Source organism: Osmia lignaria, chromosome 2 (assembly GCF_051020975.1).
Source record: "Osmia lignaria lignaria isolate PbOS001 chromosome 2, iyOsmLign1, whole genome shotgun sequence".
Classification (NCBI taxonomy): domain Eukaryota; kingdom Metazoa; phylum Arthropoda; class Insecta; order Hymenoptera; family Megachilidae; genus Osmia; species Osmia lignaria.
Window position 1 is genome coordinate 10,905,162 of NC_135033.1, and position 17,875 is coordinate 10,923,036.

A 17,875-nucleotide genomic window follows, 5' to 3' on the forward strand; every position below is an offset into this window, starting at 1 on the left:
GACACACATTTCTTTTTTTTCTTTTTTTTCCTTTTTCTTATTGCCAATGTGTAATGCGTGTTCCTTGAACGGAGAAGAACGGGAATGTTTCTCGTTCGGACTAGAGGCCGGTTCTCCGTTAGCGAGCCGTTAAGTCCAGCGTGATCCGGGCTTAAGCCGCGCTCGCAACGGTTGCCGCATAGAAAGGCAGTTGAGAACTGACTGCCTCCTCTCGAGCCTCCTCGCTCCCATGGCCGGAGCTTTGAGTGACGCGACGCGACGCGACGCGACGCGACGCGACGCGCGGCCGGTGTGACGCGTACAACCCTCTCTTTCTCTCTCGCTCTCCTACTCTCTCTCTCTCTCTATTTCTCCCTCCTCTGCACCTTTCTCTCTTCTTTACATTTTCCCACCCTCTCCCTCTCCCTTCCTCTATATTTCACCTCTCTCATTCCCTCTCATTCTTTCCATTCTTTCTCTCCTTCTTCCTGTTCCTTCCCTCTCTTCACCCTCGCTGCTCGCTACTTCAGCATCGTTCTTCGTCGTTCGAATAGGCAGACAACGTTCGTTCCGCTCGTGCCGGCAAGACCCACCGAGAATACAGCCCTCAGAGACTCCTTTCCACCCCCCCTTTACTCTTCTTGTGGCCACCTCTTTTCCACGAGCACACGACAAAGCCGCGAGCCTCCACCGATTTCGCAGCGAGATACCGTTTGCCGCCGATTTTTTCAAACCCCTTATATACATCCCTACGACTTTGTCTGTCGCGTGGCACACTCGATAGATCGAGAATCCAAGCGATCGATTAATCGCTCCGCGTTGCCTCTTCGAGAGGGGAAACGCTTTCTCGGGCTCGTTACTCGGCAAACACGGATCGTACCATTCCGATTTCTTCGTTAACTCTTTCGCAGCTACGAACCGTGTTTGCGCGTCGAAAAATTGAAATAGCTCGAGCATCGTATGATCTACTTTCGTTAGGGGATGCAAAGGTGAATCAGGAGTGTTTCTCTTGCAATATTTTATTGTTCAAGAGGATTCTATGGGAAGCAGCATCGGTGTGGGTTTTAGTAGGCGATTGAATTGTCTCTATTAACCATTTCGCTAGGGTGTGATTCAATTGAAACGTGCAGAGCGTGGAAGGGATACTGGTAATTACGAGTCGATGACCGGAGATTTAATCGAACTTGATGAACGTAGATTAAAAAACAAAAGTGCATTCCCGTATCCTCGCGTTGTCAGACTCCCTGCATTCGATATGCAACGAACTAATAACGTCAAACAGCTGGATGGTTTCATAAAAAATGAATCTCTCCTCGGGAACAAGTCTATCCTCGAGAGGATCCTGCGTCCCGCGATCTCTTGATCCACGGCGCGCCCGTTGTCGCGGCTACGATTATTCTGAATAATTCAGGTGCCCAGTGAAAGTAGCACGAGACTGCATGTAATTTCCAATATTGACAGACGTTCCTCAAGTCCCTGTCCCCGAGGCACCCTTCCCTCCTCCTCCTCCTCCTCCTCCTCCTCCTCCTCCTCCTCCTCCTCCTCCTCTTCGCTGCTTCACTCTTCTCTCCAAGTGCTTTTCAGCGTACGGCCCTGTCGCCCCGACCACCTGCACTTGCACGAGGGTGAGACAAAGGCGCACGCGAGTTTCACGAGATTCAAAAGAAGATGACTACCCCTTTCGTACCGTGCCACACACGTACACACGGATGACAAGAACAGGGATAGAAGGCTTGGCCGAAAGTACGGCCCTGCTCGTACCCCTGTCGAGTGGTTTGCACGAAGATCGGAAACTTGTTCGCAGGTGAGGGGGAAAAAAAAGTAAGCAGAGAACGAATTCGACTACGAAAAGGAGTGCTCTCCAACTGGTATACTGAGATTTCAACCCTTTTCCATCGAATGAAATGGTGGCCCTTCGTAATTTGCCACCTTAACCGCGTGGCGGTGCTTATCCGTTTCAAGGATAGATAAAATGTTGGATAAGTACTCGTGGAGGGCGAATAAAAAGAGGAGAGATCGAAGATCGAAAATTTCAACCCCTGGAGGTACAGTGTTCCCGTGACACGAATGCGCCTCCACTGACGGTATGATGAATCAAGTCTCTGAACGAAACGGAAGGGAATTCCGATACGGGTCGAATGGTAGGAGAACGATGAAAAGAAGAAGTAACGCGGAAAAACATACGGGAACTCGGTACCTTCGACAAGGGGAGAGAAAAAAATAAAATCAATTGGCTTATGATACTCCTGGCATTGTTTCACCCCTTCGATCGAACTCTACCAAACAAGGGTTGGACTTGAAACTCTACCCCTTTATGTGTACAAACTTATGAAAGTATTTCAACTAGGTATATCCTTCCCGAAGTTTAAATGTATTTAGATTATACCGTATGATAATTATATTTAATGGTTACACGAAACCCTTCTTCGGATTATGGGGGTCGCGGCAGCCCCGCAAAACTTGTAAGCCGAGCACGCTTTAATATGTGACGATGTACTTGTTTGAAAATTTATGTAATCCTCTACCACCTCATCAAACTTTTTCCTTATATAATAATCCATATTATCGTGTACCGTTCGATGTATTAAGAGACAGCCGCATTAATAAAATTAGAGAAAAATCATTGCGTTTCACGGAAAATCATTTCAGCGTCGCAATTGCAGTTAACGATGATCCAATTTCGTGTTAATTATGTCATAGTTGTGCTTTTTCTGTTAAGTCGCCACGACGTTGAGTCAGTGTATATATTAAGCCTTATAAACGCCAATAAATTGACTGTGAACTAGTACGGAACGTAAACGGCTCTCTCTCTCTCTCTCTCTCTCGCTCTCCTCGTGCGTGTATCGATTTTCCCGTCGAGCTGTGACGAGTTTAGAAAAGCTGCAGACTCTGCCTTCGCAGCCTGGCCGCGTATTATTACCAGCAACAGCAACAACTTTAACCCTTTCGCTGGGAAACATTCCAACGCGAAACGGTGGCATCGTAGGTGAAGGATTTGAGATAAAAAAGACACGAGTTTAGAGATACCGATAAATCGAAATCATAAAAGTTTCATTAGTTAACAATTAAGATACTTGCTGCATTATTTACTTGAAAGAGTTCAAATACCGTCTCGCTTCGTCTCGATCACCTATTCCACTCTCCAAACGAATTTCTCGCGCGTTCATCTACCCGAATGCCCACGAAAGGGTTAAAATACCATCGCGAAACCCCGAAAAATCATTTGTTTCTCGCTGGAATTCGCACCTCTTCACTCGAGATGAGAGAGAAAGAAAAGTTCTCCCTGTTCCGTGGAATCGCGCGAAAGGGTTCGTCAGGGCGATCGAGACGAAGAGGAGAGAGAGAAAAGGATCCGTAGGAGAGGCCTGGGCGTTTGGCGCGGCTTTAATTGGCCGTGCCTTAATTTTGATGTACGCTGTACCACCTCGAGGGTTCTCAGAGCTGGTGAAGAGCCGAAAGGGAGCGGAAGAGAGCCGCGGAGGAGAAGAAACGAGAGCGTCGGCAGAGCTCTTTCTTGCACAGCAGGCACATTGTCGTCGCCCGTAGCCAACAGCCTATTGTCTACAGGGAGCTCTCCCCTTTTCCCTTTTGCGGCCGCACACGTACGATACAACCTACACACGTACACACACATACAAAGGGTTGCAGTTGCGCGGAGAGTGACAAAGAGGGAGATGGGAACCACCGACACAGAAGCGGCCACTGGAGGTAAGGGGAGTGTTATAAAAGAAAAGAAGAGAAAAAAAAAAAAAAAAGAAGAAGAGGAAAATACACAACCTCGTGGAGATGGAGTACAGCAGAGAAAGATAGACGACGGTGGTTAATAGTTGAAAAAAGAAGTTCATTCTTCATCGAGAAAGAAAGAGAAATGTGGCGGAGTACAGGGTGCGGCAAAAGTTTCCGCTACAAAATGAGACCGCTGCAAAAATATCTTGGAATTGTAGGGTTTTTGTTTATTTCACCAGAATTGCTACGTAATCTCCTAGATCTGTACAAAAGTTCTACCTGTTTTTCATAGGGCAAATTTCAAGTAAAAAAAATTTTAACGAGTATACCTATCCGAAACTTTCATGTTTTCAGTCAAAAACAGTTGATATCGTAAAGTCTATTAATAGACTTCCGGTAACTAAGAAGTTAATAGACGTATGGTACGTGTTCGTGTGTGTTGTTACAGCAGCTGATCAATTGAAAGCCGAGATTACCTCGGTAAGAACCGATGAATGATCAATTAGAAGCGTACAATTACGCAATGAATACCGGGGTCAATATTTCTAACAACTTCTCTACGCTTTCATAAACAGTAATTATAACTCTAGTCCAAAGTTGAAAGTCTTCGAGCATCGCGAAGAAGTTATTTTCTAATATTACATTTCGAAGTAGAAACTCTTCCAGTAACTTCGACCTGGTTTCACCTCGAATATCACTAATTTCCTCGCTGGTACCAGAAATTTTGTCGCGCCCTGTAGATCGGAGACGAGAGAAACGGGAACTCTGGTCGCAGAAAACCGATGAAGGGATGATAGTTATAGGGAAAAAAAAAAAAAAAAAAAGAAAAAGAAGCAATTAAAGAGAAAAAGAGAGTAGGAAAGGAGGAGAGGTTGGCTCCGTCGATGTATCGGCGAAGAAAAGGAGGAGAGGGAATCGGAAAGGGGAGAGAGAGAGAGGGCTATTCATACCCCCTATCCAACCGTAGCTTGCATGCAGCTATTATTTACATATCAGCAAACTTCGTGCTTCCATGTACGTAAACGAGCAAATACGGTTGCCCATGAGAATATAGAGCCGCCTCGTGCAAGGGGGGTAGAAGGGGGTTATCGTGTTTAAATGCGTGCACACGGGAGCGACAGAGCAGACGAATTAGCAACGGCAACCAGCACCACCAGCAAACTGCCACTATATCCGTTAAAGTAGCCTGATTTCTGAAAAGAGCTACGCAAAGTTCGTGTCGTTGGAAAGCACGCATGCAGCAGAAGGGAGGTGTGGTCAATGAGTCGTCGTCGTTGTCCCTTTTCGTCGAGGAATTAAAAAAAAAAGAAAAACCCCCCACGGTATCTCGATGGTAATTCACCTTGCAGCCATTCGACTATAACACCGCGACTCGTATATTTACGGAAAATCGATGCCACGAATAGAAGGGTGAAAGTTGAAACGAAAATCTTTTCGCAGACCTCTTGAAAAAAATTCTAGACATCGATTTAAAAGAAAAAGGGGTGTATCAAAGAATTAATTAATGAACGCGTTAAACCGGAGTGCCGATATCGCGCGACAAAAAATGGGGTCAGTGAAAGCACGATATTACCTACCCTCTGTCTGAGAAGTGGCAAAAAGAAAGTTGCCTCGTTTCTTCAAAATAAAGTACAGAAAAGTTGAAAGGTATCGAAACGTTGAAGGAATTTCGTTTCACCATAGACTTTCGATCGATGTCTTTGACCCCTGTTCTAAATACAGCAGGGGTATTATATCGGGGAATCGTGGATCGACAGGATCGTAATATCAAAGATTGAAAGTTGAGAACCCCTAGATTCCGAGGGATGAACTAGCACGCGAGTTCGCGTGTTAAGTGCCTTCTGTCCTTTTCCGTTACTCCCTTCTTTCTCTCTCGTCGAGCCCTAGCAACCCTCGCTAAACACAGCAACGCGCGCCCGCAACGCCCTATCATCTTTTTATTATAAGAAGAAAATTTCCAAGCGAACGAGGCACGCGTGTAAATATAGTCTCTGTAATGTATCTAACGCGGCTGGAACCGTGTTGCTCGCTCGGACTAGCTTATGCACATGCACCCCTAACGATGGTGCAACAAACGATCACCACAATCGCCAGACCGCGTATAGATGGTTTTTAAACAGCCTCGGAATGAAGATAAAAAGGTGGTAAACGCCGATCAACCGGCGACACTTGGAATTTTCCAACCCTTTGACTGTATCCTTATTAACGACTAATCGATAAAGTTTGCTCCGTCAAATACGTAAACAATGTGAGAAGACATTTTCTGATGTAAATAAAAATCAGCTGAAATTGAGCCAACTGGTGCAAAGAATCGTGTTAATTAATCCACAAGAGAGAAGCAGAGACGGTGACGAGTGATACGAATGGAATGCTAAGAATACGAAGTTTTAATATTGCTTTGTCACGCGACAACACGGCTCAAGACGAAAATGACACTTGGTCCGGAGGTTATTAATGAAACGAGAGAGATCATTAGTCGTAGAAGAACACACGGGCATCGTGGCCTGCGCTGTTGGATCCCTAATTAAAACCTCGGATCACCCGTGGACTCGAATCTAGGCTAGAAAGCAACTTCAAGTAGCCTCTCCACCTTCACCTCCAACCCTTCAACGAACCACACCTTCCCTTCCCTTCCCTTCCGCGTCTCGTATCTTCCTTATGGAACATATCTAGCCCATCTTCAGCTTGGAAACAAAGAACAAACGCCCTGAAATCGTGACCAAGTGCAAACTTCAGAACCGACGGTACTCCAAAAAAGAAAAAAAAAAAAAAAAACACTCCTAGTTCATCCCTTCTTTCTTTCTCTCTCTCTCTTCGTTTCCAACGATCCGTTGGTTAATCATTCGAAAACTGAACGAGGGGGTGGCATCGTAGTTTTATGTAACGAAAAAAGCAAATCGAACAGCTTTCACCCTGCTTTGGTTTACAATGGAAACAGTTGCCAGACGTTCTTCACAGATTTTTTACCAATATTCCCGACGAGTCATTAAACGGTAGAAATGTTTTTTCACCAGAGAGAAATCACGATAACCCGTCGAATTTCAACGAACATCAACCCTGACCTTTACCTACGACCTATTAACGGGCTTACGAAGGCGAAGCGAGGAATTACGCGGTAATTTCGGTCTCTAGGGAAATAATCGGCCTGACACCGGCATATACCGTGAAACACAAAGGATTGATGTTGTGAAAGCTGAAAAAACAAAAAAAAAAAAGAAAAAAAAAACACGAGAGGGTTAATAGCTGCCGAGTGCCTCACCCTCTAACGTTTGGCATTTCATTCTAATTTCAAAGGAAATTAACCCCGCGTATACATTTTCTTATTAATTAAAAATATTTAGCGCTGCAAAGTTTAGTAGAGTGAGAATTACAGAGTTGAGAGGAAAAAGTCAAACGAGTAATTAATAGATTTGTCGCGACGAAGAGTCGGGGTGTCTCGAATAAACGAGCCCTCTTGTCTTCGAAATTCGATGTAGCAGTTAGTAGGCAGCGAGGAAAATTCATGGCAGCGAAACGGGTACGCTAGAAGGATCGGATCTTTCCACTTAATTGCTGAGACGTAGTCTCTTCCAAGAGACTGGTCCCGGAGGTGGTAAGGTCCTTTGACCCTTCCTCTCTTCGCTTCGTTTCCGCGTCGACGAACGCGACGTGCGAGACACTTACATAAACTTCCAGGGAGGTGAAACGCGTTCGCTCGACGTACAGGTGCCAGAAAAATAGAAGGGGGTGTACGTCTTTGAATTTAAAAAAAAATATATATATATATATATATCCGAAGAGAGAATGATTTCGTAGCGAAAATGAGGACCAAATGATATACGTAGGGCAGTCCGAAAGTTTTGAGAATCATAGCCAAATGATCAATCAGTTGGATCAGAATTTATTGGTTCCCTTTAGTTGCGTCCAAAGCTTTCAACAGATGGCGCTACATAATTCACTCGGCTGGCAAATTCTCAAAACTTTCAGCGTAATCTACCTGCTCGTTCTTCCAGAACGAAATGTAATTAAGTAAATGAGCAGAGGAGTCTTTTTTAGACAATCAGAAATCGATGATGAAAAACTTGGCAGATATTCTTCGGCTCGCGTGTTTCATCGATATCGTCCAAGGGCACGGGCTCTACCGATATGGAAGAAGCGAAATATACCGCGCCCATTTAATTACTCAACTAAATGAATCGGTCATTATCACGGTCATGTCGTGAAACGAAGGATACAAACCCGGCGAATTAATCGCCGGTTAATAAATCCGTCGTGCACACGCTAGCTTTACAGAAGGTATATAGCTTGGAAACTAGATTATGCCGTCTAATTGGAGTGTAGCCTTCCGATGAAAGCACGGTGTAATTGGTCGAGGTAAGGAAATGGCGCGAGCATTCTTGCCGTCCCTAATTGCCTCCGCTTCTATCACGCTTACTTTACCATGGATCTGCTAATCCCCGTTGTTTCTGATTAGCTAACCAAGCCGGTTCTAATTTACTGGCAGAAACTGGACAGGATCGGTGTATCCTGCCACCTGCTACCGCTAACGTCAACTAAGTCCTTGCATTAATTCAATCGATAGTTAAAAAAAAAATTTTTTAAATGATAGGAAATTGAAAATTTTGTCGTATAACGATACTACCAATCGTAATTTGTCAAAACCACGCGACACACACGAGGTTTCGGTTAAGAAGATGATCTATTTCAATTCTGGTAGAAACATCTAAGGTTTTTCGTGGCAGCCAATGCCAAAGTGAATCATCTACCGTGAAAAATCATGGAAGAGAAGAGAAGACTTAGAGGAAGGTTTACCGCGTAAATATGGCCGATTATGTAAGTGTACCAAAAATATCGTCGAATGAGTGACAAGCACTTGGCTTGTTCGACCGTATCGTCAGGCAATCCGAGACGCGATGGTAGTGGATTATTTGTAAAGCTGTGGCTCGGGAAAGCAACGGAATCGATTCGTCGGCCAAAAACGCATCCGAGAACAATCTGTACCGAGGACCAAGCGGAATCTCAACTTTGCATTTAACCGTTTCTCGATGACTTTAAAAGCCAGGAATGGATCCTCTCCTTAGATCGTCTGGAGCAGCTATCTAAGGAGGAAATTTTCCTAGCAACAATAGCCGATCGGGGACGAGGACGACTGGACGCGCAGCAGCACATTTGTCAGCTCGTCAGAAAAGGGAACCGTAAATCGTTTAACGGAAGCGTGGGTGGATCAAAGGCCGAAAAACGCGGGGGAGGCGAGGAAGGAAACTCGATATTTCAACAAAGAAGTCGAACGCGAACGGTACGGGGGATATCTCCTTGAAAGAATTCGTCTGACCGGAACTGCAGCAAGCGAGAACGAGCTACCCTGAAGACTAGCTGCCTTCAGGCGATGATACAGATTTTCATCGGAGGAAGTCATTGCACTTTATGCTGAATGGGCACCGAGTCAACAACCCGATGCCCGTCTACGTGTATGTACACACTTTTAAACGTTCCTCTCTCCTCTTCCTGCTTTTTCGCGTGTTCGCAAGAACAGTTGAAAAACGAGGGGAAAGACGGGAGGAACATAGACGATGATGATGAAGAAGAAGAAGAAGAAGAGGCAGAATAAGGAGGTGGTGCAAGTGGAGGAGGAAGGGTCAAAGTAGTAGACGAAGAGAAGAAGGGGAGAAAAAAAAAGGGGGGGGGGGGAGAGACGAGGAGGTCTGGGAATCGCTTCATGCACCGACGAGCACGAGTGTTCGCGTAATAACGCGATCAGAGGGCAGCCATGTCTCATGCGTGCACAGTGCACGCACTTGGTCGTACCGTCACATATGCTCGTGTTCCGAGGCAAGCACGCGTGCATAAACGCCGGTAAGCAAGCGCACAGAGCGTTCTATTTTTATGTGTGTTACGTTTCGAAGCGGAACGGCTATAACGAAAATATTTCGCATCGCTACAAAGAGGAGAATCTACTTTTGATCGAGCTGAAAGTTTTAAGAAAACGGACGATAGAGTCAGTGTAGAATTCGCGAGACTCTGAAAATCAGATCAGACAGCCGTCTATTCGAGCGGGGGTTGGATACGTCGCGTGTCTGAACGGGCGACGTCCTCGATGGAAAAACGTCGGTACAGAACCAGCAGCAGACGAAAGCCACCGCGTGTTAATTAATACGAGAAGCTTGGAATCCAGTTTGACGCATAATGCGGCACTAATTGCGGAAGGGAAAACGCACCACGAGAAATAAAAAAAAAAAAAAAAAAAAAAAAAAAAAAGAAAGAAAGGAAAAAAATATAACGAATTCGTTGGCGAAACGCAACCCCCGTCGTCGCGTTTGCAATTTTTTTTTCCTTCCTTCTCTCTCTCCTCTCTTATCCTCTCGTTTCTTCGTGATGTCGCGCGAGCGCACGCTCGATGCATGCTTTGTGGCGACACATTTTGCGTTTTCATCGAGGCGTGCGGAAACGAAAAGGTAGAATGAACGTGGAACGAAGAAAGAGATTATTACAGGAGCCAACGGCAGAGAGTTCAAGCTGCACCTGTGCACACGACGGTTCGTTCGTCGCGTGGAAAATGCAGCCACCGATCCCTCTACCCTCTCCGCCATATAGCTTGGGAACAATGCTTGCCTACGATGGCTACCATTTCCCGTAAGAGAGGAGGAACACCGCGTACAGGGACGTAGAGAGAAGAAGAAGAAGAAGGTGGAAAACGAGTTGGACGACCCGAGAGCAACTTGTACACCGCATTTTCTCCCCTTTCATTTGCCATTTCCCCCCCTTTTTTTTTTTTTCCACCAACGGAATCTTGTACGCACGAGTGTACGACTTAAACGACCCGTTACTAGACTTTCCTTACGCGAAAAATCACCGCGAAACGTGCGAAAACGCGAATGTTTCGTTAAGCGGTAGTTTACACCGGCCTTCCGGCGAGAGAACGTTGCGCTTCGATTCCTCGAATGAATCTAGAATCGTGATGTCGATTCCCTTGGGGAGAAAAAGATCTTCCACTTGGAAATAAACGTTTCGTGGTACAAGGCAAAACGTTCGCAATTTATTGAAATTGTTCAACCCTTTCAGGTACGGATGATTCTTTCGTGAAACGATAGGATTACATAGTGGCATTAACGCGGCGTGGAATCGTCCGAATTTCGAGTAGGATATTGTCAGGAAACATTCAAGGCGGCGGCGTGTCATTGACGTAACAGAAAATTGCTGAATGTCGGGGAAATAACGGTTTCGTAACGAAAGCCGTTCTGATGCATTTGCCGATAGAACGTTCGGACAGGTAGCCTCTGTAACCTGCATAAATATGAATATGTGCCGAGATGCCTGTATATCGTCCGTTCTATTTTCTGAATAGGATTCCAAGTAGATGTCGAGAACTTGTCACTGGGTGATTTATACGTTTGTCCGTGCCGGAGGACTAGGTCGTTCTCCATTCCCCTACTGCTTCCTCCTCTCTTAAGCCTGTCAGTTCGTACCGAGCCATTCCAATATGAAAAGGGGGGCCTTTTTCAACCAGTAAAATACAGAGAAGAATATGACTAAAAAAAAAAAAAAAAATTTCTATGTCCTACAGAGACTAGATACTCGAGGATAAAAGCCTAGAGCCAAGGTTACCACCAGACGTTCGATCGCTTTTAAAGCTAATTTTGCAACAGGATACCGATCCTTTTGATTTACGAAGCTATAAGAAAGATAATTACAAACTTCAAGTTTCTATAAGAAAAAGATAACGAAGGATAGATGGGATACGTTAAAAATACGAACGGGTGTGTTCGCAAATGAGCTCTTGACAATGACGCAAGCACGAAAAGTGACACGTCTATTTTTTTCCTCCGGGCATGCTCTAAATAAAAAGAATGAAAGAAAAGAAGAATAACAGTTTGAGAAACGGCACTTTGATTGCCACTGGAAGCGAACGCATTAACGAGATTGAAAATCGTAAACGTCCACGGTTTGCCAAGTGCCGTGGTCGAAAAGGAAATAAACGTCGCATTGTAAATATTTTATATTGCAACACGTACTCGTGATAATTTACGATTAGCTTTTGCTATAATTAACACGTTAACGCGTTTAATAGCATCGCAGGAAAGAGGATTCTAAATGCAATGAATATTTTACTTAATGAGATGAAGTAACAAATAGAACGATTAATAATCAATGGAACAATCAACGCTGAGGGTGTATTTTTAGATGAAAAATAATTTTAATTAAAAAAGTCACTAAACGAAGGAGAGACATCTTTTAACCACGGCGTTCGACGTGTTAACCCTTAACCCTTTATTGATCCTTTTCAGTCGAGTGGCAAGCTATACTCGTTAAAGCGTTTTTTATCTTTTCGATCGATTTGCAAATTGCTCTCGAGCTGAAGCTTCGAAAACTAAATCTTTTTTCCAATACTAACTCGAAGCTCTTTAAATTGATACGACTTAAGTGTTATTTTTCGACACTTTTGTGTCATCAATTCTTATCAGACCCTTAAACTTTCAAAATCGGTCATTTGACTAAAGAACTTTTTACTCCTTTCGACAAATAAACTTTTTCCAACGACCTGCAACGAACGAATGAACAATATACCGGTAATCTAATGAATATACCCAGGAAAATCGCAGAGGAAACTATTCCGTCCATGGTATTGTCACTCCTTTAACTGCTCCGCCCCTCGATACAGAAATCAGGCTTCGCTCGAGTGAAACGCGACTTGAAAAGCGAAAGAAAGGAAGGAAGTCTGTCCGAGAAGCCGTACAAGAGGGGTTGCTCTCTGTACTGTCGGTGGTTGGACCCGCTCGTTAGCATCAGCTGCACTGTGGCTGCTTAAAAATAAACCTCTTCCTAGTCGCTGGTACAATCGCTAAATTAACGCCGCCAGCTACGCCCTTCACGTGGCAAAATCATCTTCTACGGGGAACTTTAAATACCCAACCATCTCTATCTAGAACCACTATGGATACCTCGAGTTCCGGTAGGCGACACGCCACGAAAGTGTACCGCGTTCTCGACACTGCCAAAGAGAAGGATACAACCGTTTGCGAAACTGTTACACCGATCTTACAACCTTGAGGCTCGTGTTTACGCGTGTAACCCGAAAGATGTATTACGACAGCCATAAGAAGAAAATATTTATGTAAATTTCCATTCGTCTAAGACAACTCGAGCTTTAATCGATTTAATCGATTTAAAAGAATCGTCACCGGTTCAGGCTTAATTTGAATCCGGACGAAACTTGCAGCGCAAGATTAGAACGCGTAAGCTGGCCTCAATTACTTTCACAATTTACGAGTGCGTAAGTGATTTATTTGTCGTTGTGCCGAAATATACTCGAAGGTGAGCCAACAGCTAAGACATTCTTTCGATAATCCATTAAAATCATCCCAAGTCTGGTCCAAGAACAACAACACCGAAGTTCTATTACGCTCTAATAATTTCCCGCTTCACGGAATAATCCTTCGATCGAGATACAATAAAATTGCTCAAGATTTTCTATATACTTCTGAGAATCCGCTGATAATGCGTTTTATCGCGCCACACTTCGAAATTATCTAATTTACTAATTGATATAAGAAAACAATTAACACTGGCTATAGATATCGCACAAGTGCTCTGTTATCTTTTTCAGTTAAGCCTTTAACTAATCTCAAATCTACAGTTGCCCCCCTCCATCAGCAGTATAAATCATTGATTCGCATAAAAAATAAATCTTCTCTAAACAGAGATAGCGTGCGAGTTTTCTAATCTCCTTCACCCTTTCTTACTTCAAACAACTTCAACTCTACTGAAACTTCCTATAGCTTCACAATTCTACAGACAGGTATTACTCCATCTTGCTCTGTGCAAATCCTCAAGAGATTCGGTCCATATTTCTCAGACAGTATGAACATTCGCAATCTTCTGTCCGTCTTCGTTTCGTCGAATCAAAGAATCAGAATAAAGTCGTGACTTACCTGTACATCAAAGTGAGTGGTTGTGTCTTGAGGCTGAGGGGGTCCCTGTTGCTGTTGCTGTTGCTGCGATGGCGGAGGACCCTGCGGGGGCGGAGGTGCCTGTGCACCAAAGAGCTGGGCGGCATGAGAATGCGGATGCTGAAGATGATGCGTTGGTGGTGCCTGATGATGTTGCAAATGATGAGGCGGCGCCGGGGCGAAAGCAGCCATGAAATGTTCCTCGCTTCCGACCACGTCGACCCCGGGTTTCAGCAGCACGACCCCGCCACCACCAGCGCTCACAGCCAGGGTCGCTGCTGCATTCTTCTGGAACTCTTCTTCGCCTGGCGAGGGTTGACGACTACCTGGCGTACGACTGGAACAATGAAATAAATAAATGATTACTGATTCAATAGAAATGATGTGACTATCTCGTAAACGCTTCCCATACTTCACTTTCATGCATTTCGCCGATTCGTTTCAATCGAAAGCAGCTTACGAGAAAGTATAAACTGCTTCAACAGCTGCACTTTTCAAAACAGAAGGTACATAAATCAATCATGACTTAACGATGGTGTTACGAGCATTAAAAAAAAAAATTCCTTCTGACCTGATATTTATGATACGATAAAGCTACCTCGGTAGCATCGTTTCAACGAATTCGTAATAGAATCAACATTGTCTCATAAAGCGTGATAATTAACTCTCTGATCCTAATTAGTTGATACAGTTATTATTTATATATCTAGTAAATATATGTTTAGCTTTAAGGCTGTGTTGAGAAATATTTTATTCTACCTTCTGAATATTTCATTCTACATTGTTATATTAAGAACAGGGTTGCGTGTAATTCCAACACGATTAGCTGCTTATCTTTATCACAATGAAATACTTTGTATGGTTATCTGTTACTTAGAATAATAATCTAGCAACCGATGGCTTGAATAATTTTATTTAATAAGCATCTAAAACCTGTCGTGCAAGATTCCTCGAGTACGTGATTAAAAAACCTTGTATAACGGTATGTTTTACATAACTACAGTGTAATATAATCCAATGTTCGGGTTAATAGACGTATACCTCTGATTTTGCAGAAAATAAAAAAGGAAGTGTGATGTCTAAAACCATGAAGATCAATACTGATGAACAAACATCGTTACCATAATGGAATTCTTAAGCAGAAACAACAGGTTATACGACTTTGAACGTCTTATTTCGCTTTATTTACTCAAGTTTGTTAACCCAAGCGTGGTTAACGCGTTTAATTTTACATAAGAAGCCTGAGAAACTAAACGTCGCTAACAATTGTATTGTGGGATGCAGGAGAAGGCTCAATATCATGAATCAGTTTTGAGAATAATATCTCTAAACATTACAAAAGGAAATTTTCTTTTTTAACATATAGTGTAGTTGCTATAAAAATGTCTACAATGTTTAAAAGTTTAACATTTTCCTTTTGTAAAATAAATTTTATTTATAGTCTTTTCAATGTCTACTGTTGGAGGGTGAATGAAATGATTATTGTTATTAGAAAGAAGAGAAAGTATTGTATAGTGTCGGTAATGTAGTGTTTGAGGAAAGGAGTAAACGAAACACCAGATGGCGTACGAGTACGGTACAACAAGCATCCGAATAGGTAAGGCTTATGATGTCATCGTCCGCGGGTAGAACATCTACGCCCTTGACAGTTAGCATTATTGCGTTTCTCGATCGCCTTGCTTTACAGCAATGACAATTGTTCGAGAACAACATACTGTCATTCAATCGAAAGCAATTATACATAGTTACGCAAAAACAACAGACTCATCCCTTCCTCAGCCATTAATGGTGCAAGGTTCAATTAAAATAATAATCTTATGTTGTTTGTATTATTGTAACACGAATGACAATACTTTTGCATAAGATTTGCGAATCTTTGAAAAAATAATCCGTAGTCTAACGATTATATACGGACACTTACTTGAATCCTTTGTCGTCGTCGAGACCATTTTGAGACGCTAATCCGTTGTTCTGTGGTCCTGTATCGTCTTTAGAACTGTCGAAAGGACTTGCCGAGCCCTTCTCTTTTTCCTTCTTATCTGAATCGGTGTTCTGTTATGAATACATAAGAGGTCAACAAAATCATTCGTCCCTATAATTATAGCGTTTCACTGTTTATATTTACCAATCTCAAAGAAACCATTCTGGGTTCCAAATCTTTAGGTGTCGTAGGACTTGATCCAAGGACGTACTCGACCATTTTAACCCCCAGACCGCCAGTTTCGCTGGAAAATAAATAAACGATACAGATAAATATAGATACCGCGTATTCCACCAGTGTCCCATATTGTTTTCTTAAGACACACTAACCTGCTTCTAGGGCTGAGGACTGTCCCAACTTCAGATGTTTGATGGTGATAACCAGTCCCAACACCCACACGTCTACCTGTGCCCATGGATATTGGTTGTGAAACGGCATGATCTGGAACGAATCAAAAAATTCATTAATCATGACGAGTAAATGATAAAAGAGAAAACAAATTAAATCATGTGACGTGTGGCAGTCATGTGATAATGATTAAAGTTTCACTGACGCGGTGAAGAGAAACATGTGCAAGACATATTGCACCTCTAATTAAAAATACGCTCCTATTCCCATCTTTCCCTTACCGATTAAGGGTACAATATAAAACGAAAATTCTAGATTCTCAACTACCTTTTCCAGCTTAAAAGAAAGCCCAATAGTCATAGAAAACGTAACTAATATATCTCGAAACCGTATCGCGTTCGTGTCGCGTAAATCGATAAAAGACACAGGCTGAGAAACCCGCAAAGGTGCAAATGCAAATTCTATCATGAAAAATCCTTAACGGGTTGGAGGGGTTTTGGTCTCCTCGATACTCGATTCTCTATGAATTTTCATTTCGTCGCTGATATTTCAAACGAACGGATTTTTATCGACCGATACGGCATTTCTCGAGTATTCGAGGGAATCGTATGAATTTTACCATTTCATATGACGCAATTTCAACACGGGTCCAGGTGGACAAGAGAGCAAGGTGAAGGGAAGGATGGAAGAAGAGGGAGAGAGGTTGGCGTGTCGACGTTCAGGGTGGATCAGTAGGTACGACCCTGGGCATTGGGACGTTGCCCCCACCGCCGCCTGATGCCGGGCGTCTGTCGCCATGGCAACAGCCGCGTTGCACCCATCGAGGTGACGCACACATGGAAACGTTGCCCGCGTGTATATATAAAAGCCGGTACACGCCGTCGCGAGAATCAGGTGTTTCGTGCATACAACTGCACAACACACTGCCGAGCTACGGTTAAGTAGCATCGCCCTCGCGCTACAACCCCCTACCGCAATACTTAACCCTTTCCAATGATAAACCCATAGATGTGTTAAAAAAAAAAATTCATAATAAAATGGAAGATTTATTACGAGTAAATTGCAAAATTTTTTTCAGACTAAAACTCCGAGTAGATCCAACGTTACCTTCCGAATAACCAGCCGAGCCATCCGCCTTTCCAGGGTTAATGAGAAAGTACCTCGCGCGACCATTTCAACCCTCCACCCCTTTTTTATCGATTACAACGCTTAATCCGTTTAGTAGAAGCGAAATTCTGGAGATTTCCAGCACGATAAGGGACACGATTGCTATCGAACGAAACGATAGCAAAGGTTCGCGGTTCGGCTTGAAAATACATTAGAAGACGCAGTACGTCGATTGATCCGTATGGCAAAAGGGGTAACTTGACGGTTTTCCTAAATGCAAACACCGAGAAAGAGAGAAAGAGATATCTGTTTTGGTACAGTATCGATTATTGACATTCAGCTCGAAGCTGCAGAGACACAAGTATCTCTAACTTTACTGTCTAAGTATATAGAGGGTGTTCCAGCAAACTTCGTCACCGCATTCAAAACATTATTCCAAGTGGAGAATGTTATATCAGATACTGTCAAACGTATGAATGTTTTAACTCGAGTTAGGCATTCAAATGCTTTCCATTCAACTACACTGATTTCATACAACCGGCGAACAAAAATATAAGGAAAACATATGAATTACCTGTATTAATCAGGGGAACGGTACTTTGATCCATATTTCGAAAACGAAGCTTAAGTGATCTATTGTTTTTGATTTCGTCGAAGTTTGTATGTTTTGTCGCAGAACACCCTGTATATATACATATTGTTCTTTCGACGCTGTACCCAATCAATAAACGCGCACGACGTAAAACACACGTTGTATCGCTCTCGCATTTCGTAGCCTCCCCTATCAAGAACTGACGACGTACAAAGGAGC

General features: G+C 43.3%; 1 protein-coding gene across 3 annotated transcripts in view; it reads right to left on the reverse strand.

Moving 5' to 3' along the window:
- Positions 1-17,875, reverse strand: part of pum (pumilio) — a 63,124-nt gene that overhangs the window by 32,667 nt on the left and 12,582 nt on the right. For all 3 annotated transcript variants that reach the window (XM_034333850.2, XM_034333849.2, XM_034333851.2), the window contains 4 exons: positions 15,939-16,050; positions 15,754-15,853; positions 15,550-15,680; positions 13,611-13,965 (listed from right to left, as the gene is read on the reverse strand). In XM_034333850.2, the coding sequence (XP_034189741.1) occupies positions 13,611-13,965; positions 15,550-15,680; positions 15,754-15,853; positions 15,939-16,050 (698 nt within the window). The remainder of the gene's footprint in view (positions 1-13,610; positions 13,966-15,549; positions 15,681-15,753; positions 15,854-15,938; positions 16,051-17,875) is intronic.